Below are 27,803 nucleotides of genomic sequence, written 5' to 3'. Positions count from 1 at the left end.
AACTTTCAGCCCCACCTTGAAGAACATAAACGACGAACAAACGGGAGTTATTGTAATAGATTCGTTCCAATGCACAAACAGACAGAAAAAAAACAAGACTTGTCAAGATGCGACACCAGTTTGGAAATGTTACGGACATTTGAATCTCAAGGTATTTTAATCTCACATGACAATATTAAAATTCTTTTCATAAGAAAAATAGTCTATGTTAATACCTTTTCCATTATTTACAACCTGTACACAAATTACTCTAATTACATGCCAAGGTTCCTACAAAAGTCAAGCGAAACTTTTACAAGGTTTGGGACGCTGCACCTTTAAGATGGTAAAATATGTGCTTAAACAGCCAATAAAGGATGATCTCAAATATATAGATATTACAGTTTTCTAATAGCTGGAGTCCATAGGAAACATACAAAAAATGTAATGAGTCTCTTACCTCACGTTAAACATGGTAAAAATGGGTTTTTCTCCAGAACGCTACAAGACAAATTTCTGAAAAACGCGGGGTCAAACAAACCTGCACAACAGAGGAATCGTGACGTCAGTGGCGGCTATTTGATGTGGGAAATAGCGCCCTCAGTTTGCCAAAGCGGGAGAATTGTGTTCAAACCCAATTAGGGGAATATCGTCACTGGCATCAAGGGGTCATTATAATAGATAAGCCGTTTTTGACTCTCGGCTGAAAAAGCCCCGCGGCCGGGTGCATTTTTGACTCGAGTTATTTATTACTAAATGCAAATTTTGAGAGTAAAATTAACCGGTATCTACGATAACTTTTTGGCCATAAAAAGGTAATAGTTGAAATATTGAGATCATCCTTTATTGGCTCTTTAAAAAGTGTTGATTTTAAAACCATGTAGCATATTGTGGCCAAGCAGTCTGCCATCAAACTGAACCTCTGGTTCCAATTTGGTTCTTTGGTTTTTTGAACTGTTTGATTGTTTTAATCCTAACAAACTAACCTGTGAAAATTTTCGCCAAAAAGTTTCGCCAAAAATCCGGAGCGATTAAAAATAATTTGTAATTAGAATACACAGTCCACTACTCGCTACTGTCAGTTACGCTTCCCAGATTCAAATTTAGGGGATTAAAACCGGTATTTTTTTCCATAACCACATTGCTTCAAAGTAAAATGATTCTCAAAGTGCTTTATATTTTCAAAAGCTGCTGGGGTGGATTTCACAAAGATAGTCCTAGGCAATGCTAAGAGATAGGACTGGTCCTAAGTTAGGACCAGTAACTCATCCTAACTTAGGACCAGTCCTATCTCTTAGCATTGCCTAGGACTAGTCCTAAGTTAGGACTACCTTTGTGAAATCCACCCCTGTACTTCTAACAAAGTAAGTTTTAATTACCACTCATTTTCAGAGTTATGACCAAATGTATGCCTTTCCTTCAAGTCTTATTTTGCAAGGATTGCCTCATAATTTGCTGACGAGAAACGATATTCAAGCCAAAAGTATCCGTGTTTTTCCGTAATTGTGTGCTCTGAAGATTATGCAACACCTTTTGCTAAAATAGCTTCATAAAAGTGTCCAAAAATAGGTATTTTGTCTCAGTGACGCTGGAAAAATGTCTGTGCTTTCCGTTTACAGAAGCACGGCTAATGCTGCTGATAATGTAATGTAGTTTTAAAATTACTAGTTACTTATTGCTTCAACAACAAGAGTACAAAGAAGTCAACAACAGAAAAGGTGACTTTTGCAAACTAAGGCTAGATACAACCCTTAAAGCCATTGGACCCTTTCGGTACAGAAAAAAAAATAAAAGTTCACAGATTTACAAATAACTTACAGGGTTTACAGAAGGTAGTGGTGAAAGACTTCTCTTGAAATATTAGTCCATGAAATGCTTAACTTTTTGAGAAAACAGTAAAACAAAATCGATTCTCGTTAGCGAGAATGACGGATTTATTTTAAACACATGTCATGACACAGCGAAACGTGCGAATACAAGGATGGGTTTCCCCGTTATTTTCTCCTGACTCCGATGACCGATTGAGCTTAAATTTCCACAGGTTTGTTATTTTATATATATAGAAGTTGTGAAACACAAAGTGTGGGCCTTGGAAAATACTGTTTACCGAAAGGGTCCAATGGCTTTAACTATTTCAGTGCCAAGGTCATACAAGTATAATCTATTTTATGTACCCCAAAGGTTTTTTTTTTTTATGCAGGCCCCTACTCAAAAAGTGTCATCAATCATTTATGTTTGACTGAATGCATTGCAGTACCTTGTATTAAAGACACTGGACACTGTTGGTAATTGTCAAAGACCAGTCTTCTCACTCGATGTATCTCAACATATGCATAAAATAACAAAACATTTGAGCTCAATCGGTCGTCCAAGTTGCAAGATAATAATGAAAGAATAAACACCCTTGTCACACAAAGTCGTGTGCTTTCAGATGCTTGATTTCGAGACCTCAAATTTTTAATCTGAGGTCTCAAAATCAATTTCGTGGAAAATTACTCAAAATAATTGTTAGCACAAAAACTTACTTTAATAGTAACAAGCAATGGAGAGCTGTTGATGGTATAATTGTGAGAAACGGCTCCCTCTGAAGTAACGTAATTTTTGAGAAAGCAATTATTTCTCACTCAAATAATAAAAGACTTCAGCTGAAGCCTTTATGATGCATCTGAAAACACACAAAGTTGTGCAACAAGGGTTCTTTTCTCTTATTCTCTTGCAACTTCGATGACCAATTGAGCCCAAATTTTCACAGGTTTGTTATTTTATGCATATTTTGGTATACACCAAGTGAGAATACTGGTCTTTGACAATTACCAAAGGTGTCCAGTGCCTTTAAAAGAATGCCTGAACAAAGATATACAGTTGGAATATTCTAGGCACCTTTGAGTAAGGTTTGATTGCGTTTTGGGGTGGGCTTGATTAATTCAAAACCTTCTCCAATACACCCTACAGTTTTAAAATCACCATCATATCTTACAAATAATAATCTAATTTTACAATTCTGGCAACAAATGTTTTAAGTCACTCTTTTCACACACCATGCATGATAAACTTAAAACTAAAAACAAACTAAATCATATGTCAGCTTTTACAGCCCAAATACACACTACCAGTAATGACACTACGGTGCATCAATTTTTTTCACAGACTTCTACGATTCCCAATTTCAAACATAAAGTAGTTTCACCGTTTCAAAAAGAATTGTCATCTTACTCAATCTTTCTTTTTGTTGTTGCTTGATTGTATTTATTTTCCTTTTTAAAACCGAGGATTGTCCATGAACCTGTTTAAGGCCAGTTTGACACAAACTTTACTGTCATGACCAGAACTTTATAATGCCGCTATGATCTTTTTGTTCTCTATTGATTATTGATAGCAACAAAAATAATAAGCACGTTCTTGACATATCAAAAATCTTGCTATTTTCTTGGCACTGTGAACAATTGAGTTTAAAGATGCTATTTCAAATTTTTGGCCGATTTGACCCCAACATTTTGATTTAAAATTCAATAGGTATTTTGATGGGGGTCGAGAAAGTTACAAGCTTTCATTTTGCTCGAAAAAGTGCTAATTATTAGTAGCAGTGAAATAAAGTGCTCAAAATTGTCGGGATCCCGACAATATATCACGTGACAAATTCTTATGTGTTTTATAAGAAACGTTTTAAATTTTTGTCATGGTTCCTGACCATTAAAAGTAAAAGTTAAACTTGTTTTCGTTAGAGCAGGTGATACTAATTGAAATACCATTCACTAAAAAAAAATCTATTTTGTAATGTTTGGGGCCACAAATCTGACATAGCATCTTTAAATGATCACAAGTCTGTCATTTCATGTATGTCACATATAATTATGTCGAGTCACACAAAGTGTGGATACTGGTCTTGCACAACTACCAATGTTGGCCGCATGCTTTTCAAAGATGATATTTGCTAGAAATAGCGCCCTCTTGTGGATCATGAAGAGAAATAGAGTGTGTGATAGCAATCTGCAGGTGGGGAGAAGCTGTGCAGATAATCTTCGCGATCTCAGACTTGAATCAAGCCTACTTTATCCCCCTCTCCTGTCGAAAGACCTTTGCAAATCGATGTGATCTTTGTTTACATTCAAACCACCCTCTGTTGACAAAACACTATCGTAGTCATGGTAAGATTGGGTGTACTTTCTAGCTGGATGCCAAAACACAAAGGTTTTCCCCGGTGGCATGTTATGGTTTTCGAGTGACGTCAGAGGTCACATCGTCTATAACGATTAGAGTGTATTTGGGCTTTAAAGGCAGGGTAGTTTTTGCCAATTACTCCAGTTCATAAGATAATGACCAACAAAACTAACTTGGTAAATATAAGAGCATTGGAGAGCTGTTGATATTTAAAAACACTGTTAGAACCAACCCCTTAAAAGTAATGTAGTTTTAGAGTAAGAGGTAGTTTTTCACCCCAATATTAGAATCTAAATAAGGTTTCAGGCATGAAGTTTTTCTCAGGCATCTGAAAGCACACAATTTTATGCAGCAATGGTGTGTTTCTTTCATTATTTTTTTGCACATTGATGAACAATTGCGCCCAAAGTTTTAAAGGTTTGTTATTTTATGCATATGTTGGGATACACCAAGGGAAGATACTGGTCTTGGACAATTACCAAAAGTATACCCTGCCTTTAAAGGCAGTGGACACTGTTGGTAATTACTGAAAACAATTCTTTGCATAAAACCTTTCTTGGTGAAGAGTAATGGGGAGAGGTTGATGGTATAAAACATTGTGAGAAAGGGCCCCCTCTGAAGCGCCATAGTTTTTGAAAAAGAAGTAATTTTCCACGAATTTGATTTCGTGACCTCAAGTTTAGAACTTGAGGTCTCGAAATCAACCATCTAAGTGCACACAACTTCGTGTGACAATGGTGTTTTTTCTTTCATTATTATCTCACAAGTTCGAAGACCGATTGAGCTCAAATTTTCACAGCTTTGTTATTTTATGCATATGCTGAGATACACCAACTGTGAAGGCTAGTCTTTGACAATTACCAATAGTGTCCACTGCCTTTAAACCAAAGCAAAATAATATACAGATTAACTTCATCTTACAACATTAGACTAATCATAGTATCTATAAATAAAATAAACCTATCCATCCTTAATATTTCAACATAAAAACTAATCATTTAAAATTGTGTCAACTAAAAGTAAGTCCTGATCTTTTTATGGCAAAAACTGTAAATATTCCAGAAAATCAAACTTAATAGAAATGATCATTTTGTTTAACTCATTTACACCACTTGTTCATTCAGCTAAGCTATGGATTCGAAACCTGATCACCACAGTTTTGAGTTATCCAGCAAGAACTTACACCCGTTTCAGACAGGCGCTCCAAATTCTGAATTCAGTACATGAAAAGTACGACGTCTGAAACAGTTAGAGGCGACTGAATGCGCTAGAAGTCGAAAGATTGACTGTTGCGGTCCTTCGGAACGACTCCGGAGCAACTTGGTTTCAGACGTCGATCTTGTCATGTGCAGAGTACAATATTAATGTTATATTAAGTTCGCATGTCTGAAACCAAAATTTATTTGTGGTCGACATAGGGTCGCTCCTAATCTATTTGGTTCGGCGTGACTCTGGTGCGCCTGTCTGAAAATGGTGTTACTTTTTTTTTTAGAGTTTGAAGACTTCTGAAGAGATTTTCCAGTCAACTCACAGAGTAGTCTTCTTGGCAACCTCATTGTACAATCTCGACACGCCCATTTCTTTTCTTTCCTAGAATGCTTTGCTCAATCTTAGCCCCCTTGAAGTACGACTTTAAAATATCCAACCATATTGGATATTTCAAATAGTCCTTTGATTGATCCATTCTGTGTTATGAGACTTCCCAGAGTTGCTGTCAAAAGACGCATCAAGTCATGGAGCAACTGGTCCCCTCGCATTCTTTTTTGATCTTGTTATACATCTAACTGTATACACTTAAGGGTGACCACATAAAACATGATACATTTGAAATGTATTGCACCGAAATACGTGCATTTGTACACTCGCGTACTAAGCGCTCGACAAGCGCTGCAAAAATAGTCACTCTTGGTTATCCAATCAGCGTTGACTTTTAGTGTTTTCCTACCGAGGGTTAGTGGCGAGAGGTATCCATACAGCGCGCTGCCCATGATAGCGAGGCTGGTGTTCTTGGGTTCCTTCATACAAAGTATGCGACTCACTTCCATCAACATGAGGCTTGGTGCCCAGGCAGACTGGTGCCTTCTTGATCATGACATCATTGAATGGTCTGTGGACTGTGGACCAGGAACCCAACATGGATGCTGTGTTCCTTCAATAAAGGTCAAGTTCGCGCAAGGATCAATGGTAAATGATGAGTTGCTTAGTGACGTACGTTGGGAATGCGCACAGAAGTTGTAGCGCAAACAACTGTAGTGTCATGTCATCAACACGACTGTCGACTTAAGGCACGCTATTATTTTGTTATAACTGGTCCACTCTGTGCTACACAAACACAGCTATTGGTAACCAGCGATGCGGCCATGCCTGGTAGGTTGGTTCAAAATACTCAACTAGAGTAGTCCAACTAAACAAAGTTCAGCAATGTTAGTCAAACTATGGTCAACGATAGTCCTCGCGTGAACCTGGCCGTAGCTTGCTTGCATTCTCACAATTTCAATCCAGCTCCACAGTTTACAAACTTCCGCTTCTCTATCTTCATATTCTATACATTTTCAGTCTTTTATACTTTACAAAATATATCAAGAGAACTAAAAGTTTTGTTGTCTTTTCCGTTTGACATCCATAGCTTCGATGATTGGTCTTCGCTTTTCCTGATACCGCTTTCTGAGTTCTTCAATTTCTTGCTCCATCTGGGGGTCTAAGGCCTGTAGTCTGCCTTGCAGATCGTCGTAACTTAACTTCTTTAACTGCAGTATGGAAAAAGGAATTCAAAATATATCGATAATCAAAAGTATCACAAGAACAATTTAACAGTTTATTATAGATGTTAAATTTGTATCAGGGATAAAGAATATTAATTTTGGTTTTACCCATACACCGATGTGTGTTAGCACTGTATACTCAGTACTTTCCCAAGTTCTGTGAAAAACAAATTATAGGCATCTCGGGTAAGATTGGAGCTTCTCCCCCAGTACTTTCCCAAGTTCTGTGAAAAACAAATTATAGGCATCTCGGGTAAGATTGGAGCTTCTGACGGTTGCAATTCCAGAGCAATAACTTACCAAGACTACAAACATTGCCCGGTAGCTAGAGGCAGTTTGAATCCTGTGGTAGCAGTTTAACAATGAAGCCACTTTTCTAAATTGGTAGCAGTCTAACAATCAGACCAGCCATTTTTCTGCTAAGCAAGGTTATTCAGTGTTTAGCATTTTTGTGTGCCTGGTTGGATAATCATCAGAGAGGGGGACACAGGGGTACTTACAAAATCAAAATCCATATCATGAAATGGTCGACTAAGCTCCGATCTCGTGGGTGTGATTTGCCTTTGTTGGGGTGGGGTTTGCTGTCGTCGTTGTTGCTGTGCTAGTTTCTCTTGTTCTTGTTGCTGCTGAGTGAAGGGTGGCGCTGGTGGTAAGAGTTGAGGTGTTTGTAGAGGGTGTTGTTGAAGCTGCTGTTGTTGATCCGCAGATGCTGCTTTCCCTTGCTTGGCCTCGAGCTGACGGTCGAAGTGATCCATGAAGAGTGGCCGGTAGTTCTGGTTTGCCGAGTCAGTGTTTATTCCTACAGTTTCATCATTAAAAAAAGTAGAAAGAAAAACGTAGCGCATAAGTGAGTGGGAAGGTAATACAAAATTTTAAAAATAAACTAGGGAGGTAGTACAAATTGTGTTTTTTAATCTTTTAAATTTTGATTTTTTGTTGTTGTTTTTACATCAAGTTGTAATTGCTCACATCTATATTATGAGCGTTCTACTAATAGAGGATTTAACTTTTAGTCAAATACTAAATACCTTGTTAAATACTATGTGACCGTGTGAAAACAAATTTCATATGAAATGGAATCCATCAAAGTACTTGCATTTTCACCTGCGTGTATTAAAGACCCTGGACACTATTGGTAATTGTCAAAGACCAGTCTTTTCACTTGGTGTGTCTCAACTTATGCATAAAATAACAAACCTGTGAAAATCTGAGCTCAATTGGTCGTCGAAGTTGCGAGATAATAATGACAGAAAAAACACCCTTGTCACACGAGGTTGTGTTCTTTCAGATGCTTGATTTGGAGACCTCAAATTCTAAATCTGAGGTCTCAAAATCAAATTCACGGAAAATTACTTAATTTGGGTTTTTACCCATACACCGATGTGTGTTAGCACTGTATACTCAGTACTTTCCCCTAGTCCTGTAAAAAAATATCACAGGCATGTGAATTCCGCAGAAACGCGGAAGAGTTGCATGCCTGGTTTACGCAGCGTGCAGAGCCTAAGCCCGGGAAGGAGCCTAAAACCTGGTTCATACTTCATGCGAATGCAAAGCCAATTTGACGTCAAAACTATCTTTTCGCAGTGGTATTCGCAAGTGAGTTGAGCAGAGCTGCACTGCTGCAAATATTCGTTGCGAATTTTGTGACGTCAACATTCGCTTCGCATTTGCATTCGCAGGAAGTATGAACCGGGCTTAGGCCAAGGTTTGAGAAAGGCACTAGATTAAAACTAAAAACACTCACTCTTCATTGTTGAGTCACCATTGATGTCTTCATCTTTATTGATGACCATCGTCCCCATATCATTCTCACCCAGTCCGTCATGATCCCCATGTGATATCATAGTCCCCGAGTCTTCATGCATGATCATGGTTCCGCTATCATGTTCCACCATGGTCCCGCTATCATGTTCAACCATCGTCCCGCTATCGTGCTGGATCATCGTTCCACTATCATGCTCTATCATTGTACCGCTATCATGATCGGACCCGCTATTGTGAAGGATCATAGTGTCTGAGTCTGTTTGTGAGGTGTCTTTGTCGCTGGCGAGAGCCGTCGCTGATGAGCCGGATGATCTACCTCTTGCTACCATGGTACCACTGTCAACGATGTCGTCATCATCCTAAATGATCAAATAAAGAATGAAAATTTAAAGGGAAGGTACACCTTTGGCTATTGTCCAAGACCAGTCTTCTCACTTGGTGTATCCCAACATAAGCATAAATAACAAGCCTATGAAAATTTGAGCTCAATCAGTCATCGAAGAGAAAATGATGAGAGAAATAACACCCTTGTTAGACGAATTTGTGTGCTTTCAGATAGGAAAAAAGGCTTCTAGCTAGAAGTCTTTAATATTTAGTGAGAAATTACCTCTTTCTCAAAATCTACGCTACTTCAGAGGGAGCTGTTTCTCACAATGTTTTATACTATCAACAGCTCTCCAATGCTCGTTACCGAGTCAGTTTTTAAGATAACATTTGTTTTGTGTAATTACCAAACGTGTACTTTCAGGGTAAAAACTTCACACCTAAAAACTAACACGATGAATAGAAAATAAGAAGATTTGATGTGGGAGGCAAAGGAGGCCATAGCATCAGTGTTATTCCAGGCATGTGTAAAGGATTTAAAGTTTAACAGCAATATCGAATCCCATTTTCCTTTAATATTGGTTTTTAACAGAAATCATAGCATGCCAGTAAATAATAAAAAAAATAAAATAAAAGAAAAGTAACTTAATACATGTACGCTTAACTTTAGATGTTAACAAACGAATTCCCTCTGAGTATGCAACACTGGGATATACATGTATTTACATGATACCAATACAGTACACTTCTCTAGTTGGCTTTCTACATGCAAGGTTGCAGTTTTTTTAGCAAATTTAAAACAAAACCGCTAACAAAAACAAAGAAACAAACATAAACACCATTTAAATTCAACTCTGCAAATTTGTTCCATTTGTTAAACCCCAAATCATAGAAAACAAATGTACTCCATTAGTAAAGGAACACGTTGCCTTGGATCAGTCGAGTTGGTCTTTAAAAAGTGTTTGTAACAGTTTTTTATAAAATGCATATGGTTGGAAAGATGTTTTAAAAGTAGAATACAATGATCCACACAAATTTGCCTCGAAATTGCGTGGTTTTCCTTTTACTTTGCGAACTAACACGGTCGGCCATTTCATAAATGGCCGACCGTGTTAGTCGACGAGGTAAAAGGAAAACTGTGCAATTTCGAGGCATGTTTGTGTGGACCATTGTATTATACTTTAACATCTTTCTAACCATGTCGATTTTATAACAAACGGTTACAAACGCTTTTCAAAGACCAACTCGACCGATCCAAGGCAACGTGTTCCTTTAAAGCTGATGACGAATCACAACAAATGATGGAAATATGGATTGTAGGGTTAATTTTAGGAACCTTTTGGAGACAAGATCTAAACAAAAAAGTGAAAATAAAAGGTGTCAGGATGGAAATTCTCAAGAAAAATATCACAGGCAAATTACTCGGGTGGGATTTGAACCCAAGACCCTTGCAATTCTAGAGCAGTGTCTTACCAACTAGACTACTGAGGTTGCCCGGTAGCTAGAGGCAGTTCGCATCCTATGTTTTGGCAGCAGGTACCGCAACGACATAAGAGATGTTAATTTTGCATCGGGGATCAAAAATATTCATTTTTGGTTTTTACCCATACACCCCAGCAGTGGTTTCATCATAAAGGAAAGATCATGCTTTACAAACTGGTTGTACATGGTTAAAACATGGTGGAGAAAATGGTCAAAAATTATATCAACTTAAACCAAGGTGGGATTTGGTTCATGCAGTGAATGTCATGTGACAGTCATGTGACATCAGCTTACCACTCTACCGTCAACCTCGTCTTCTTCCTGTTTGCAATAGAGGAGCAAAATGAGCAACGTGTGATACACAGTCAAATTATATAAAGATATGTCTTGTCTTAAAGGCACTGGACACTATTGGTAATTGTCAAAGACCAGTCTTCTCACTTGGTGTGTTCCAACATGTGTATAGAATAACAAACCTGTGAAAATTTGGGCTCAATCGGTCATTGTAGTTGCAAGAAAATAACAAAAGAAACAACACCCTTGTTGCACAAATTTGTGTGCTTTCAGATGCTTGAGAAAAGCTTCAGGCCTGAAGTCTTTCTCAGGTTCAAATCTTTTAAGTAGAAATTATCTCTTTCTCCATAACTCAAATACTTTAGAGGGAGTGATTTCTCACAATGTTTTATACCATCTATCCTGCTTGTTACCAAGTAAGTTTCTATGATACCAAATTACCAAACGTGTCAGGGGTCAATTTCACAAAGAGTTAGGACTAGTCCTAACTTAGGACTAGTCCTAAGAGATATACAAAACATATGGCTAGTCCTAAGTAAGAACAAGTAATTCATCCTAACTCAAGATAAGACTAGTCTTAACTCTTTGTGAAATCCACCCCTGTTCCTTAAGGGATGCAGCTAGTTCTTTCCAACTTTCCAGAAGATGCAGTACACTGATGTGTTCCATTCAACAACCTTCACGAGCATGAAGACATTTATGCCTAAGCACCTTGAGCAAGTACCTTCAACAGTACGTACAATGTTGTGGTCGAGTGGGTAAGAACACTGGACTCAAGCTGTGGTGTTTCTGTTAAGTAGAGTGTGGGTTTGAGTCCCGGTCATGACACTTGTGTCCTTAAGCAAGACACTTAACCATTACTGCTGCGTACTTCGGATTGGAGGTGTAACGTAACCAGGGGTCGATTTCACAAAAAGTTAGGACTAGTCCTAACTGAGAACTAGTCCTAGGAGATATACAAACTGCATGGATAGTCCTTAGTTAGGACGAGTTACTGGTCCTAACTCAAGATACTCTTTGTGAAATCCACCCCAGGTAATGCAAATAAAAGAACCCAGTGCATTTATCATAAAGAGAAGGGGCTCGCCCCGGTGTTCGTGGTTTGATTGGCTGCATATTGCGCCACAGCACCTTGTAAACCATTACATGGTGCTATAGGGAGGAAAAGGATGTCATACTTCAAAATGTAGCTTCACATACCTTGTAGTATAAACTATTTTGTTGGAGTGCCATGACCATCATTGAGTGACGGATTTCAGCGCTATATACGTAGCCACTATTATGATTCCATTAATACATGGCCTCACAGCTACAAGTTTGAATGCAAAAAGGTCTACTATAAAACAATGTAGAACATGTCTGCCATACGTGAACAAATAAATATTGACCTCACATTTCACATGCATAAAGAGGTTTCATGAAAACTAAATTTTGTGCAGGGCAAAATTACAAAGCCTTGATACTTTGGCACATGTAACATTACTGTATTCCAGATACATCATCATGCTCATTGATAACAATAACATAAGTGCCGGCAACAACATTATTTATGCAAATCATATCTTAAAATCATAAATGGGGGTCTTTACACCAGGAAAACATAAAAAATTGCATGAATTTGCATAATTATCATCTGATTTGCATATGGAAATAAAAAGAAATTGGCAGAAGTAACCGACGGCATTCGTGTGACAAGTGCAATCAAATAATGCCAAATTATTGTTCAAAACAATGATGATTCATACATGTATGCAGAACAAAACAAAACATTCAGTTTGTAATTTCTGAACCTATGAAGTTATTAATTTCATATATCCTCTCCACAAAAGACCATCAAAATCTTATCGCCTTTGAAGTATATTTTACATGAAGCTGGCAGCTTTTTTTATGCTTAAAGATTTCCCAATAGAAATTTGGGGAGTTAGACTTCGGGGAGTTAGGCCCGATACTTCACGGAGACACTGAAGGCAATTGCCTCCATGCCACTTTGTCATTGCCTTGGTGCCCTTGAAATGCTCAAGTAGAAGTTTACAACTTCGGGGAGTTAGGGGTGCAGGCCCAATACTTCACGGAGACACTGAAGGCTATTGCCTCCTACCCCCTGGTCATTGCCTTGGTGCCCTTGAAATGCTCAAGTAGAAAATTTTCAATTTGCTCTTAGGGTTCCCTTTACCAAGGAGATTTGTATAATGCAAGTGTAAAGTCTAAACTTAAACTAAGGAGAAAATCCCTTGGCGCCCTTGCCCTTTCAAAAAAGAAGCACACAGGCATGACAGGCCTGGGGCTGATTGGTAGCTTCATGGACCGATCCGGCCTATCAATCAAACTGTGCGCGTTCACCCATTTGACCAATCACAGCAATGATTGTGGTCGGACAAACTCGGTCATGCGTGCGCGTATATTTGGCACGCGCGTCAGAATCGTGCAGAATGTCTTTGGGAGTGTTCGTACACGTTTCTTGCTCACGTGCGCGGTGGGCGGAGCTTAGTGGAAAGCTGGAACGGTCCATACAGTACAGGGCTCAAATTTGAAGCTGGATTGGACAAGTCCGGCAGTCTTATGTGGTTCATATAACTCACAGTTTAAGTATCAATGTATTTTTGGTTTGCGGTAACATCATTGTGTATCTACATGTACATGCCAGATAGAGTTTGTTCTTTAGAGAACTGTCTCGCTATATTATATTCTACTACCGCAGAGTATTGGATCACCATCTTATAGGTAAAACATTGAGGTAATGAAACATTGGAAAATGTGTACCAAAGTATTTGCGACACGCACAATGGGCCAATGAGCAGCCCTGAGGGCGCTCTACTGCAGTGATGCCATGTGTGTAAGGTCTAGTGAACACGGTGCAATGTAATGCCGAATAAGCATGCTTCTATCATTGCCTTACCACAATAGTGTACATATCGTGATCATCACCTTTCACAAATGCCTTTTTAGATAAACCAGACCAAGATAAAAGAAGGACAAAGGAAGGGAAAAGCGTCAAGCATCAACAACGATAGAAAAGACATAGAAACGAGCATGACAAATCATCAAATGTTAACATACTAAAACCCTAAACATTTAATAGACATTGTTAAAACTATAGTATTGGTTATTTGTAATGCACCAAGTCTGTCAACTAAAAAAAACACCTGGCTACCAAGACAAAACATCCAAGGTATAAGAAGTTTCGCAAGACTGCAGAGATGAGGATATTTATATCACCACACACAAAAACTACAGGTCTGGACATAAGAAGCGCCAATTCTTTCAATCTTTGATGATCGGTTCATGTCTTTCAAGAAGTTTTGAAGGCAAAAGAAAATGAATGAGAACATCCTGAAATCAGAAAAGATTCTGACGAATCAAAGGTCTGGAAAGCGTTATGACAATGAAACAGACTCTCAAAATGCCGAGCTGCAAATGAATTCTGCATTCTCACAACTTATATCCAACAGCATTGGTTGAAAAGCCGAGTCGATAACAAATGTTGCAAATTTACTCCACAGGCAATTTGGTTTGGAAGCAGTTTGCAACAGCTTTTTCTGTTCTTGTTTTCGTCCCACGCTAGTCAATTCTTTGTTCAACCCCCAAAAACCTTTTTCTGTCACAGAATCACAAGCTGCTTGGACCAGCAAGCTTGCAAGTCATGCAGGCCTGGAATTTCATTTTTGAACATGTTGAAAGGGCAAGGCCATTTTTATTTTGCAAAGGGCACTTCCATTGGAAAATCTTAATGTCAAAGGGAAACTTTTGAGGGGCACCAAGGCCAACACCAGGGGCAATGGAGGCCATGTGGCCTACGTGTAATTCAAGGCCTGAGTCAAGCAGTACTTTCACTGGTTCTCATCTTAAAAAACGATCTCCTTTGGGTCTATGCTAATAACTTGGGTCAGATATTATTCATGGTGACTTTTCACTTGCATTGAAAACATTTTAATTCCTCGGTGCCTTATTGAACAATCAAAGAAAATAGGCTTCAGGAAGGAATTCCCTATAATAGGATATTTTCTACTTCTGGTATATAGTCCTATATTCGCCAGAGGGTTGTTAAATGATGAAATGAATCCCAAGAATAATTCATAAATATCTGGTAATTATCATCTTTTCAAATCGTATTTGTGAAGAGTTTTTCCATTTTTGTCAAAACAAATTTTCAGAATTTGAAGAGGATACTAACCAAGGCAACATCTTCATCATCTTCGTGAGGAGGATGTGGGATTATGATGGGATGAGATTAAGGGTAATATAGGATCAGGGGAGGAGGGTTTTGAAGGAATTGAAGTGAATTTGAAGAGGATACTAATCGAAGCTGCATCTTCAACATCCACAAAGAGAAGGTGTGAGACAAAGATGACATGGGATTAAGGGATATAGGATTAGGGGCGGAGGGTTTTGAATGAATTGAATTTGAAGAGGATACTAACCGAGGCTGCATCTTCATCATCTTCTCCGTCCTGGGCTTGTAATCTTAGCTTCTCCTTCTCCCGGTTCTCATTTGCCTCATTAATCATCTCCCGGAGTATCGTCACTGGCTTTGCATTCTTGATGAATGGGTGCTACAAGAGAAAGACAATGAATTAGATCTAAGGCCTTGAGTTTACCCACGGTACCCACAGCAATAGACCGATCCATTAAGCTCCGCCCCATTGCGTATAGACCAATCACAACCCATTGCACAACCAAAAGTCCGACAATACAAGGTCCGACATGCGTGCGCGTATGCTTGGCGGGCGCGGCAGAGTTGTGCAGGATGGCATTGGATAGGCTCACGTGTTCTTGCTCACAGGTGCGCCGTGGGCGGAGCCTAATGGATCGGTGTATTGCCGTGGTGCCCTGTGCATTTGCTGTGGTGAAGCCATGAAATGAAGCCATTTCCGAGTTAGAAGTGTATGAAGTTTTGTTCAATGATTTGCTTAGTCACAAGTTACAGCTTACATTTGAAATCCTCAGACTATAGACCCCTTGCAATATGCGCAGCGTCCTCACATATATGCCTATCCTGGGTGTCATTTTGGGTGTCAAAATCGTATACAAACATACACGAAAGAGAGTTGACACCCAAAATTACGCGCATTGTTCGGATGCGAGTTCTGTATTGTGTAAGAAATCAATAGCTCCCCCTTGCATAACGCGAACTGCTACAGGTACGTTGAGGTCCCGCGCACGTTTTTTACGCACAGAGAACAGCTATTGTCCAATGATCTGCCTCCTTTTTGAGAGTGTGACGTCATATGCAATGGGTCTATAGAGTACATATAAGACATAGTAATTCAGAATAATATTTTGGTTTGACCATACACAGATGTTAATAGCACTGTTTACTCGGTGCTTTTCGAAACAGGCAGAGGAATTTGAACCCACAACCCCACATTTTATTCCATGATTAAAACAGGATTACCAACTGAATTTCTGAGTGATTTTCAGGATAAGCAAACAACAGCTGAATACCAGTAACAAGCAGTATTCAACAAATATAACAGTTGATTGGTAAGCCTGTTTTAATCAAGGAAGAAATATCGTGCTAAGCGAATTTGTCTGCTTAGCAGCTTCATGAAATTGGGCCCAGGTAAATCACACTCAAGTAGTACAGTTGCTATGTGAAATGGTTCGGGCTATGTGAAATGGGAACCAAAAAACAGAAACCATTTTGTTGTTATTGTTGTTGTTGTTGTTATTGTCCTGTTCACACGCTGGTTAAGTGTTTCTTACCTGTAAGAGGTCCGTAGCAGTTGCTCTTTCCTCGGGATTCTTGACGAGGCACTTGGAGGTGAAATCAATCAGCTCTGCTGAAAAGACCTCAGGGTCACTGAATGTAGGAGGGGGTTTCGTGGGAATCATGAAGATCGCCTGCAGAATGATAAAATACATAAAATCAGCTTTAAGATTGAAACTTAAAGACACGGGTAAGTGACCCTCACTTGTTGTATCCCAGCATACAGTAATGCACAGAATTACAAATCTGTGAACATTTGGACTCAATTGGTCTTCGAAATTGCAAGGCAACAATGAAAGAAAAAACACAGTTCTGAACAAGTTTGTGTGCTTTCAGATGCCTTTTTGGAAGGAAAGAAACCCTATTTCTTTCTGCAGCACATTTGTAGCTTTCTGCTGCTTCATTACGATTACTCAATTACTATAATAAGTGGTGCCGCCATCGTTAGAAAACAAACAAATCAATGAAATTCAAATCCTAAATACAGAATTTCATGGCTCTGCTTACCTTTAGCACAGAATCGGCGCTTACGTAAGCAGGGAGTTCTGTGCTTACGGCAAGCGTATTTCACGGGTTAGCGGCGAATCTTGGCTTCTGCACATGCGTACTCCACCTTACTAGGCATTCTACACTTACATGTACAAGGCTAGCGCAAAAAATCGGCGCTTGCACGTAAGCGGGGAATAATGATTGTAAGCGCAGAATTTGGCGGTAAGCAGAGCCATGAAATTGGGCCCTGGCTAGGAATCAAACCTGAGCCCACCACAATAGACCACTCAGCCATGACACCCATCATGGTTTTCCCCTGTCTTTGGATTAATTATCTCCAATCCCTTCTATCCTCTTGGCCCACTTCTTACCCTCATGGGATGTATTTCAGCATAGGGGGGTTTCCCTTCACACATCTCTAATGCTGTGATTCCTAACGACCAGATATCTGCTTTACAGTCATAACCAATCTCCTGGATCACCTCAGGCGCCATCCAAAACGGAGTACCGATGACTGTATTGCGTTTAGCCATCGTGTCCTGTAGTGGGAGTAGGGGTAAAGTCATCAAGAAAATATCATTTGATAAAGTTGGATTTGCCAAATATTGTTTCTACTCATTTACTGATACATTTGCTTTGCCGCATGCATGCCAAATATTGATGACACCAAAACGTTTCTACGCATTTACTGATACTTTTTCTTTGCCGCATGCATGCAAAAATGTAATCATGAGGATCTACAGGGTCTAATTTGAAAGCATCATTGGCTGGTAAAACATCAACCTCAAGTCTTTTTCTTACAATGTTTAGGCCACCAAAACTGCAATACGCACCAGTATCAACATGCACACACTTCACATTGATCTAATGGGAGACTTTGGTACACGACAGTAGACTCTCCAGGTATAGTTCCATTGTTTTTGTTGTTCTGAGCATTTGCACATTCAATGGATTCGCCAAGACCTTCTAAAGTTAAGGCTTGGACAGCATTTCTTTTGTTTTAGCCATAATAACCTTGACATTTGTAGTAGGCATGGGAGGGGGTCCAAAAACTCCAGGCTTCTGTGGGGATCCCAAGACCGATCCACACATCAAGTTTGGAGTTGATATGCCACTGTGTGGACATTCCTTTGTCCTGTACACTTTAGGTCAATTCTTTTCGTCAACACTGTAAATAACACTGTGTGGACGTGTGTAAGTCCACATAGTGCATCAAGTTCCTCAGATGGACTTCTTTTGTTCTCACTTTTCATACTATGTAGTATTAAAACACACACTTACGCACGCAAGCACAAAAGAGCATGGCAAACACTTGTTTGTTGTTTGTTTGTTAAGATGATCTTCTGTCAAGGGAACTCGACAAACTCCCACAGGGGGATATAAACGCCAAGCTGGCAACAGCCAATCTCTCATCATACAAACATTGGTTTAGCGTCTATAATTATGAACTGCACAAATCAAGAAGTTCTGATTCAGTCACTAGGCGACAATATTTATTCTAGTCATTGTGAAATCAGCGGTTAGCTGGGGGATTCAAACCCAAAACCTTGTGATTGCAAGTCCTGCACTTTATGCCCCTTTGGCTTGTTTTGCGGGTGGAGCATAAATCAAAACCCTCCGTAATAAAAAATGTGAACCGCCTCCTGTCATTGACAGAGGAATCCTGAGCTCTTTACCGTGAGTTGACCAGCGACTCCAAAGTCAGCCAGCTTAGCAAAACCATCATTATTCAGCAAGATGTTCCCAGCCTTGATGTCTCTGTGAATCTTACGCATGAAGTGAAGATACTCTAAACCCTTTAATGTTGACTGCAGAATTGTGGCGACCTCGTCTTCCGTCAGCTGCAGGAAGAAACAGGGACAAGAAAAATACCTTACACTCTTTAATAGATGTTAAATTTGCATTGAGATAAAGAATATTAATTTTGGTTTTACCCATATACTCCATGGCCACAGAGTGTTATGTACATGATTATACTCCCCTTTAAAGCCATTGGACACTTTCGGTAAACAGTATTGCCCAAGGCCCACACTTTGTGTATCACAACTTGTATATAAAATAACAAACCTGTGAAAATTTAGGCTCAATTGGTCATCGGAGTCGGGAGAAAATAACGGGAAAACCAACCCTTGTTTCTGCACGTTTCGCCGTGTCATGACATGTGTTTAAAACAGATCCGTAATTCGAGAATTGATATTGTTTTAATGTTTTCTCAAAAAGTAAAGCATTTCATGGAATAATATTTCAAGAAGGTCTTTCACCATTACCTTCTGTAAACCCTGTAAATTATTTACAAATCTCTTTAAAAACAATATCTGTTCCGAAAGTGTCCAATGGCTTGAATTCACCTTGTTTGAAACTGGCTGTTGGAGAAACCATGAGAAGCCATAAAGGGCATTTATAAATGGGAATAAAAGAGGGTCGTGGCCAAGCAATAAAGGACCTCGCACTTGGCTCGGTCCTTTATTGCACGACCACGACCCTGCCAGTTTGAAACGAATAGTCAAGACCGAGTCACTACTCTTTAATTCCCTTAATAACATGCAGAAACAACAAAGTCAGGATATAAAAAGAGTATTGGTGGCAGTCTATCTGACCCTGATCACTAAACTCACCGTCTTACTACGTCTTCTCATGATATCAGACACTGATCCAGCTCCACAATATTCCATTACAATCTACAACCAATAACAGAAAACATTTCTATAGTATTAACAATAAAATAACAACCGTCATCACTCAATCAAAACAGACAGCATATAACTAAATCTTTTAAGAGCTGTGGTGGTTCAGAGAAGAACCTGCAGTGTAACAACTCAACGTTTCGATCAATGAGCTCTGATTGTCTTCATCATAGTAAGGAAGACGGATTTCAAAACAGCATTTTAAACAGATTGACATAAGGTAAAACGTAACCTTAAATTTTTTTAAGAGAAACATCAAGTCATGATTTTAGAAAACTTAAATTATAAAAGTGTACTTAAACAGAGGATTTAGAAGGGAAATCTGAGAGGTATCTGTAATTTCAATTATCTTTGCCACAGAGGTTGTAAAAAAAAACTACATTGGGAACAAAACCAAAAGTATCATTGTGGACAAAGTAGATTGTTTTGATGAATAATACAAATCCTCAAACATTTTAAGTTGGATTTGAAATTGTGCACGTTGAGAGTACAATCAGGTGAGGTTTTGTGCTAGCACCATGTGTAACTGAGTAGTGGTGGTTCTGGGGAAAAACCGTAGTTTTGACATCACAAAATCACAATGATCAATTCAGATAAGTAGAGCTTTGCTCAACTCTTTCTAAACATTTGCAGCAAAAACAGAGCTGTGACGTCAAATTCCCTTGGCACGAAGCATTCACATGAAGTATGAACCAGGCTTTGATCACTGCAGCTCACAAGCCTGAGGAAAGCTGTAAACCAGAAAGAACGGTATCTGGGAGGGGGTACAATCCACTCACCCATAAGTCTGTATTCTTGAAGTAACTGCCGTAGTATTTGACGACATAAGGACTGTCACACTGCTGCATGATAGAGATCTCCTTGATGATCTCTTGGAGGTCTGTATCTACAGGGACCTGCTTGATGGCCAATACCTGGCCAGACTCCTTGTGCATTGCCTTGAAGACACTGCCATAGGATCTGTAAGAAAGTAGTAGTAGTAGTAGTCTAGTTCTTACATGCACACTTTACATCCTTGTGTCAATGCACTTCACATTAGTGCCCTGGTCATTGTACATTTCTGTAATCTTTCTCAGCTCCCTCAGGAGTCTACAGAAAAGCTCTGAAACACATTAAAGGCAGTAGGTTGGCTCAGTGGTTTCATGTGTAATGGACCCCGGTTCAGGCCCGGACTAGCGTTTAGTCAAGGCGCACACAGCACCCCAACATGTCAAGCACGCCCCTAAATATCACGCACGAAAAAAGACCGGCGGAGCCTGGAAGCGCCTTTAGCAACTCGTTTTGGGGCCTTGTGTTTTTCTTTAATTTTCCCACAGATTATGATGGGAGAAATGTAATGCATAATGCATGAGCGTGATGAGTTGTTAGCCAATAAGAAGACGCTATATTAAAGATGACTCACCGCGTGCATGCCCCATGACCAACACACACATAATGGTGCACTAAAAAATCACGTGCTGAGGGCAACACACACAAGGTGCATGTATGAATAACTAATTAGATAAACGAGTTGCTAAAGGCGCTTCGCGGCTTTGCCGCTCGCGCTGGTCTTTTTTTGTGCGTGATATCTAAGGTTGCCGTCACCGCGAGCGCCTTGATTAAAGGCTAGGCCCGGACTGGAGCCTTGCATGTGGATTGCATGTCATGCTTTAATCCCTACACGTACCTGACTGCATGGGTTTTCCCCAGAGGGGTTTTCCCCCCATTTCTAAAACTTCAATTTCTTCATTGTTTTCTCTACAAAAAGTTGGTGTGATGTTTCCATTAGGATGCTTTGCCGACTACATAATTAAGATTACGGCTCTTTTCGAAACAACGGCTTCGGCTTTGGATTCGGCTTCAGGCTAGCTTGGCTCCGCGTTTGTTTTGACAATATTGCGCGTGCTCTGTGTATAGACACTCAGGGCTTCAGACGAGAGGACGGAGCGTGAAGCTGAATCCAAAGCCGAAAAGCCGTCGTTTCGAAAAGGGACTCAGATTCAGATTCATTGATTTGAGGTAAACATTTTGAAACCCTGTCTGTTTGAGATTCATGTAGCCATGGTAGCTGTATACATATTTACCCTTCTCCAAGTTTCTCCAAGACGTCAAAGACTTCCTCTGGCTGTCTGGTCAGACTCTCCTCACTCAGTCTCTTCAGCTGACTGCAAAACAAACAAAATAAAGCATTGTTAGATAAAAGTGGCTTCTTATAAAGCATACATACATGTACATACATGGCATTTGTATAGCGCCACTACGTACGTCAAGAACGCAGCGCATTATATAGGATACAGATAATGTTTCATACACTTCTTAAATGTTCCAAGAGAGTCAGATTTCCTGATTGAGGTGGAGAGTGCATTCCAGGTGTGTGGAGCAAAATGAGAGAATGTGCGACTTGAATAGCGCTCATACGGTGTAGAGCCTGTCACTCATTGATGCTCAAGGTACTTCAACATTCAGTAATTTCCTGTAAGGTATTACATTTTTGAAGTAATAATAATAATTATAACCCGTTTTTTATATAGCGCTTTTCACACCCGGAGGGCATCCCAAAGCGCCTCACATTATTACCCCTGGTCACTGGGCCTTAAATCACTTCTGAAACCATCTCAGCCTTGTGCAACATTAATATGCGCTACTCGGCTAAATCAATCACAAGAACCATCTCTGCCCTCGCAGGTACCCATTTACCCCTGGGTGGAGAGAAGCAATTATAGTTAAGTGTCTTGCTCAGGGACACAAGTGTCACGACCGGGATTCAAACCCACACTCTGCTGAACAGAAGCACCAGAGCTTGAGTTCGGTGTTCTTATCCACTCGGCCACGACACCCTGAGACCTGGGGTGGATTTCATTAAGAGTTAAGACTACTCTTAATCTCAAGTTAGGACAAGTTACTCGACCAAAATTAGCATTACGTTTTTAACATATCCTACAAGACTAATCAAAACAGCACCTGGCACATGATGATGGATGGACCAGTTAGAACTCAACTGTCAATCATGATGAAGTGTAGTAATTTAAAATAGGCAAAACAAAATATTTACAGTTGAACATTGTTATTCATGTTCAACTTTATTCCTTGTAATGTCCAGGTTGTTTGTTTAAAAAAGCCTTCCTACTTTCATAACTTTTTCCATACATACACGTATGTAATTTGATCAACCATTTTGAACCAATTAAAGGAACACGTTGCCCTGGATCGGACGACCTTACGCGTGAGGTCTCGAAATAAATTCAAATATTTAACTGAGAAATGACTTCTTTCTCAAAATCTACGTTACTTCAGAGGGAGCCGTTTCCCCCAATGCTTTATACTATCAACAGCTCTCCATTGCTCGTTACCAAGTAAGTTTTTAACAATTATTTTGAGTAATTACCAACAGTGTCCAGTACCTTTAAGGCAGAGTTGAAGAGGTCAAGTCTTGAGAAACCATTTAAGCATGACGAGAATTAAAGGGTGGATTCAGCCAATTATAAGTTAAAATTCCAACATTCCAATGCTTAGAATACACCAATATGGAAAACTCATCATCCATGCTAGGGACCCTGACGTGCACTTTCTTCAGGGCAAATATTGAAATAATGTAAGTCTCGAATATCATAGGTCAAGACAGGATAGTTGTTCAACCTTTTTGATTTTGGTATTATTGCAAAATGAAATGAATACCAATGCCATATTTACGTACAGAGTGCTTATGTTTTTAATGGAGTGCAGTCAGTGGCATTGAAACCATAGGGTAGCAGGGGTGGGGGGGGGGGGGTTGGCCCTGCTACTCAAAACCCTCCCCCAACCAAATGGGATTTAAAAAATGCACAAATTACACACATGTAGCCCCGTCCCCCCAAAAAACCCCTAAGCGTTGTCTTTGGATTCTTTGTTCCCGCTATCCCCCCACCACTCACCACAGAGTGCAGGTATTGTGGCAGAGTAAATTGTGTATAAAACCCTTTGGTTTTATTTGCATAACGCAAAACGCTACACTGACGCGCACAGTTTTCACGCACAAAGAACAGCTGTCGTCCAATCATTGGCCTCCTTTCACCTAAGTGAGGGCGCTTTTTGACCCCAGTGAGGGCGCTTTTGACCCCAGTGAGAGGGCTTTTTGAGCGTGTGACATCACATGTGTCTATTGTTCAAAGACATGATTCTGTACACTGGATACCACATTGCAGGCATGCATACATTGTAAACTCACAATCAGATTGATAAAAATAATAATAATAATAATATTTATTCGGGCAATCACATTTACAAGCACATGACATTAAAAATATTTAAGAAAACAAATGAAAAACAACAGTGGGGTGCCCAGGAGAGCATAAAAGTATAAAAAAATAACTATCGCCAAAAGGCGTATGTCTCCTAAATCCCCAAAAATAAATTAAGGCAAGATTACGTATTGAGTTTTGTTTTTACTTCCAAATCAAATATAGAGTATAGCTAGAGAGACTAACCATATCTTAGATTTGTGACACCATAAAGTTAAAACATAAAGAAAGCTATAAAAGATGTTAAATTTGCAAGGGGATAAAGAATATTAGTTTTGTTTTTACCCATACATCGATGTGTGTTAAAAGCACTGTATACTCAGTACATGTACTTTCCCCGAGTCCTGTGAAAAAAATATCACAGGCATAATTACTATAAGGTGGGATTCGAACCCACGACCCTTGCCATTCTAGGGCAGTGTCTTACCAATAACGAAAACGCTTATACTACTCAACCTTGTCGTAAATATGGAACGTAAAACAGTAGCCCAAGATGGATGATCAGCATGTAAAGGATTCCAATTTCCAAGCCACACCCACAACCGTCATGGCACGCTGTCAATTTAGAATTTGAAGCAATGCTGTACACATTGGCATGGCGTCTATCTTAGAAACTTGGGTCACACTTTTATTTGCACCGACAATTCTCTGCAACTTTCCTTCAAACAAACGGTAGTTTCCAACTTAAACGTACATGTATCATTTGGTTTTAATGTGATACAGGTAGTACTCAGAGTTGATGTTTTGAAAAAGATTGGTTTATATACAAAACTATATTGCATTTCATAATAATGATAATAACAACATCTTATATAGCGCATTTCACACAAAAAACATTGGGCATGTTGGGCCGATATCATCCCTTTTTAATATCTTTCTCAGCTCCATGGGGAGTATACAGCCCCGAGCTACCGGGCGTGGTGCTCTGAAGGCTTTTTCATAATAAACAAACCAGTTCAATGTATCCAAAGTGACACTCATTGTATCGTTTCTAGTTTCAGTTTGCCACAAAAAAAAGACATGAGTGAACACAAGCATTGTTTTCTATTTATTTTTGATAGGCTAAAAGTCTTTTTTTTTAATGTATTTGGGGAAAATTGTCATCAAGGGATTGTTGAAAGTTTGGTTGTGGTGTCTGTGTGTCTGAAATGTTCCAGTGAAATAATGTTCACAGTCAATTGCGGGTACATGTAACTAATGAAACCAAGAGAATGGAACCAATGTTGACATGGCATTCACAAGTAACGGAGGTAATTGCCTCCATGCCCCTTGGTCATTGCCTTGGTGCCCTTGAAATGCTCCAGTAGAAATTTACAATTTCCTATTAGGGTGCCCTTTACCAAGGAGAAAATGCCTTGGTGCCCTTCCCTTTCGAAAAAAATGAAGCATACAGGCTTGCATTCACATTAAAACCAGGGTACCTGAATGCCAGAGTACCAACTGCAGACCTTCAATTTCATGTACATGTGTACATCTGATCTAAGTTGAACAAAATCGCCTCCTGTTCTACTGTACGCAGAGTGTTGGTTACAAGTACTGCATCGACATACCACAGCTTACTGGCATTCCAAAGTAAATCCAAATCACTATCACATATTGGGTGTTTGGTAAATGCATACAAACTAGAATGCGACTACATCAGGGTGAATAAGTTCTCTACAGGTACATGTACAATGTTTGATAACCAGAGGTCGATTTCACAAAGAGTTAGGACTAGTCTTATCTTGAGTTAGGACGAGTTACTAGTCCTAACTTAGGACTGGCTGTACGTTTTTGATATTCTCTTTTTAGGACTAGTCCCAACTCTTTGTGAAATCGACCCCAGGCCTGTTTGTTCACAGAAGCAATAGGGGCGACAACTGACCCTGGTCATTGCCTTGGTGCCCCTAGAAAGTTCCAACCGTAATTTACAATAGAGCCTAAAGGTGCCATTTATCACGGAGTATTGCCTCGTAGCCCCTGCTCTTTTAAACAAAATTAACACTCACAGATTTAGAATAATGCATGACCTCCAAACTGCTATGGAATGCGCTGTAATTTTAATTGGTGAGGGCGCTCTTTGCAATAGTATTTTTATCACTTCCGGGGGTATTAACCGGGGTATACGCGATTCGTCCTGCACAGTTTTAATAGGCATTTTGTCACTTTTGTTGCGCCAGGGTTTTAAGTTGCTTTAGAGGGGGATTATAAAGACTCCTATGATGGTCTTATTGTTCTTGATGGATTAGATGTCTGTGGTGGTAATGTGTTAAGTATGAATGGGTATGAATGAATAGGCCTATTCCCCCAAAAGTGATACAAGTATGTTTAAAGAGCGCCCCCACGCTGTCAAAAAGACTGCCCATTGGATGTAATTGTTCATGCGACTGAACTCATCAACAGATACAAACACAGACCTCGAAATATCCCATTGCACCAAACCTGCCAAATCAATCGGCATCTATTACACATTATGTAGCACAATCAGAATACACATATTTCGGCAAGTATTTAACATACAAGACAACTGGCAGGGGTCGAAATTAAGTGTATTTTCATGATAGTCAGCAGGGCTAGTAACCAAGAATTTTTAGTAGCCCTGATGAGATTTTGGTAGCCCGAAAGACACATTATGTCTTGAGTCACTGCACAAACTTTACAATACACCATAGCACAGTTCATTTATATTTATGGTTTGTGATGATGATTTTTGCATTGTTTTTTGACAAGCCTGTCGAGCTATCAAAATGGAAAAATGAGTAGCCCGGCTGTAAATCTGGTAGTCCCAGGCTAGTCTAGTGGCAATTTCGACCCCTGACTGACGGTGTGTTTGTGTTAGTTATAACGTGAAAGGGGTGTTACAAGGCAGTGCGTGTGCGCTGTCCGTTTACATTGCCCGCCGTTCACTCATTGGCATGGGGCGTATGCGCTGCTGCACTGCAATATTGTAACACCCCTTTCACAGAATGGTTTAGTCCAACAACAAAATAAAGCGTTTACAAAGCGATGCGACAAGTTCAAAATATAAACCTGGGAATTCCCTCCGAGATCTGGTAAGTTTTTGTCCTTTTTCTGACATTGAGGATTAAGTTTGTACCCTTTTTTATAATAGAATTTGTGTCATGATTTTTGAAAGTGCTAAAAATGGGGCAAATCTGGTGACTAGCTGTCGAAATTATGCGTGTTGGTCATTTGCCGCTTGAGAGAATCTCGTAAACCTTCCGGCCTGACGTTATCGCCACTATGTTTGTGTGTGTATTTTTCAGTCATGTTTGATTTAAGAACAACAAAACGCAACTGAACTTGATAAGTTCTAGACCCCGTGAGTAACTGGGGCACTATACTTTTGTTAATCTGTCATTAAGCATTCTAGTACGACCGATAACGACAAATTTAAAAAAGGAGCACAGCGCCCCCGTTACCTGGGTCTAGATAAGTTCAAAAGGTTATTAGGCCTACAATCCCTACATTAATTGAAATTGAATGTTAAAAATAAAATAGACAACAATGGTAGAATGAAAAATTAAAACTTTACATTGAACAAAACCATGATGGTTATGATTGAATACAGTGAATGACCATCTACATCCATGACCATAGTGATACCAAACTACCAATTTACAAAGACAAACAAAAGTTACATGAATATTTTGGTTTGAAATTGAAGAAATTAATAAATAAATCACAATTTGATTTTATAAAAATAAAAAAGTCATAACGGAACTTCCTAACAAAATCCAAATGCTTTTTGGCTTACCTTCCCCCCGTCGACGTCATTTTAACAGCTTTGTAAAGTAACCAAGTTAAATCATGATAAGTGGAGATCAATTGTGCAATTTGTGGGGTTAATAACCAGTGCCGATAAAGCGGAAATCGCCGGTCTAATTTCATGTGCAATGCCGTCTGAACAGCAGCAAAGAACTGG

The 27,803-nt window shown here is 39.5% G+C and overlaps 1 protein-coding gene across 2 annotated transcripts; it reads right to left on the bottom strand.

Moving 5' to 3' along the window:
- Nucleotides 1-136: 136 nt before the first annotated feature.
- Nucleotides 137-27,803, bottom strand: LOC139949696 (serine/threonine-protein kinase 3-like). 2 transcript variants are annotated; one of them, XM_071948179.1, is made up of 12 exons: nucleotides 27,636-27,803; nucleotides 21,707-21,787; nucleotides 20,423-20,603; nucleotides 19,575-19,637; nucleotides 18,636-18,800; nucleotides 17,331-17,498; nucleotides 16,467-16,604; nucleotides 15,182-15,313; nucleotides 10,764-10,790; nucleotides 8,644-9,022; nucleotides 7,400-7,698; nucleotides 137-6,884 (listed from the first exon to the last, which is right to left on the bottom strand). In XM_071948179.1, exons 1-12 carry the CDS (start codon nucleotides 27,767-27,769, stop codon nucleotides 6,726-6,728), a joined length of 1,926 nt encoding a protein of 641 aa, XP_071804280.1. In that variant the 5' UTR covers nucleotides 27,770-27,803; the 3' UTR covers nucleotides 137-6,725. The 2 variants fall into 2 exon arrangements, with proteins under 2 accessions (XP_071804280.1, XP_071804281.1); XM_071948180.1 differs by lacking the exon at nucleotides 10,764-10,790.

Source organism: Asterias amurensis, chromosome 17, assembly GCF_032118995.1.
Source record: "Asterias amurensis chromosome 17, ASM3211899v1".
NCBI lineage: Eukaryota > Metazoa > Echinodermata > Asteroidea > Forcipulatida > Asteriidae > Asterias > Asterias amurensis.
This window is presented reverse-complemented; position numbering and strand designations above follow the sequence as displayed.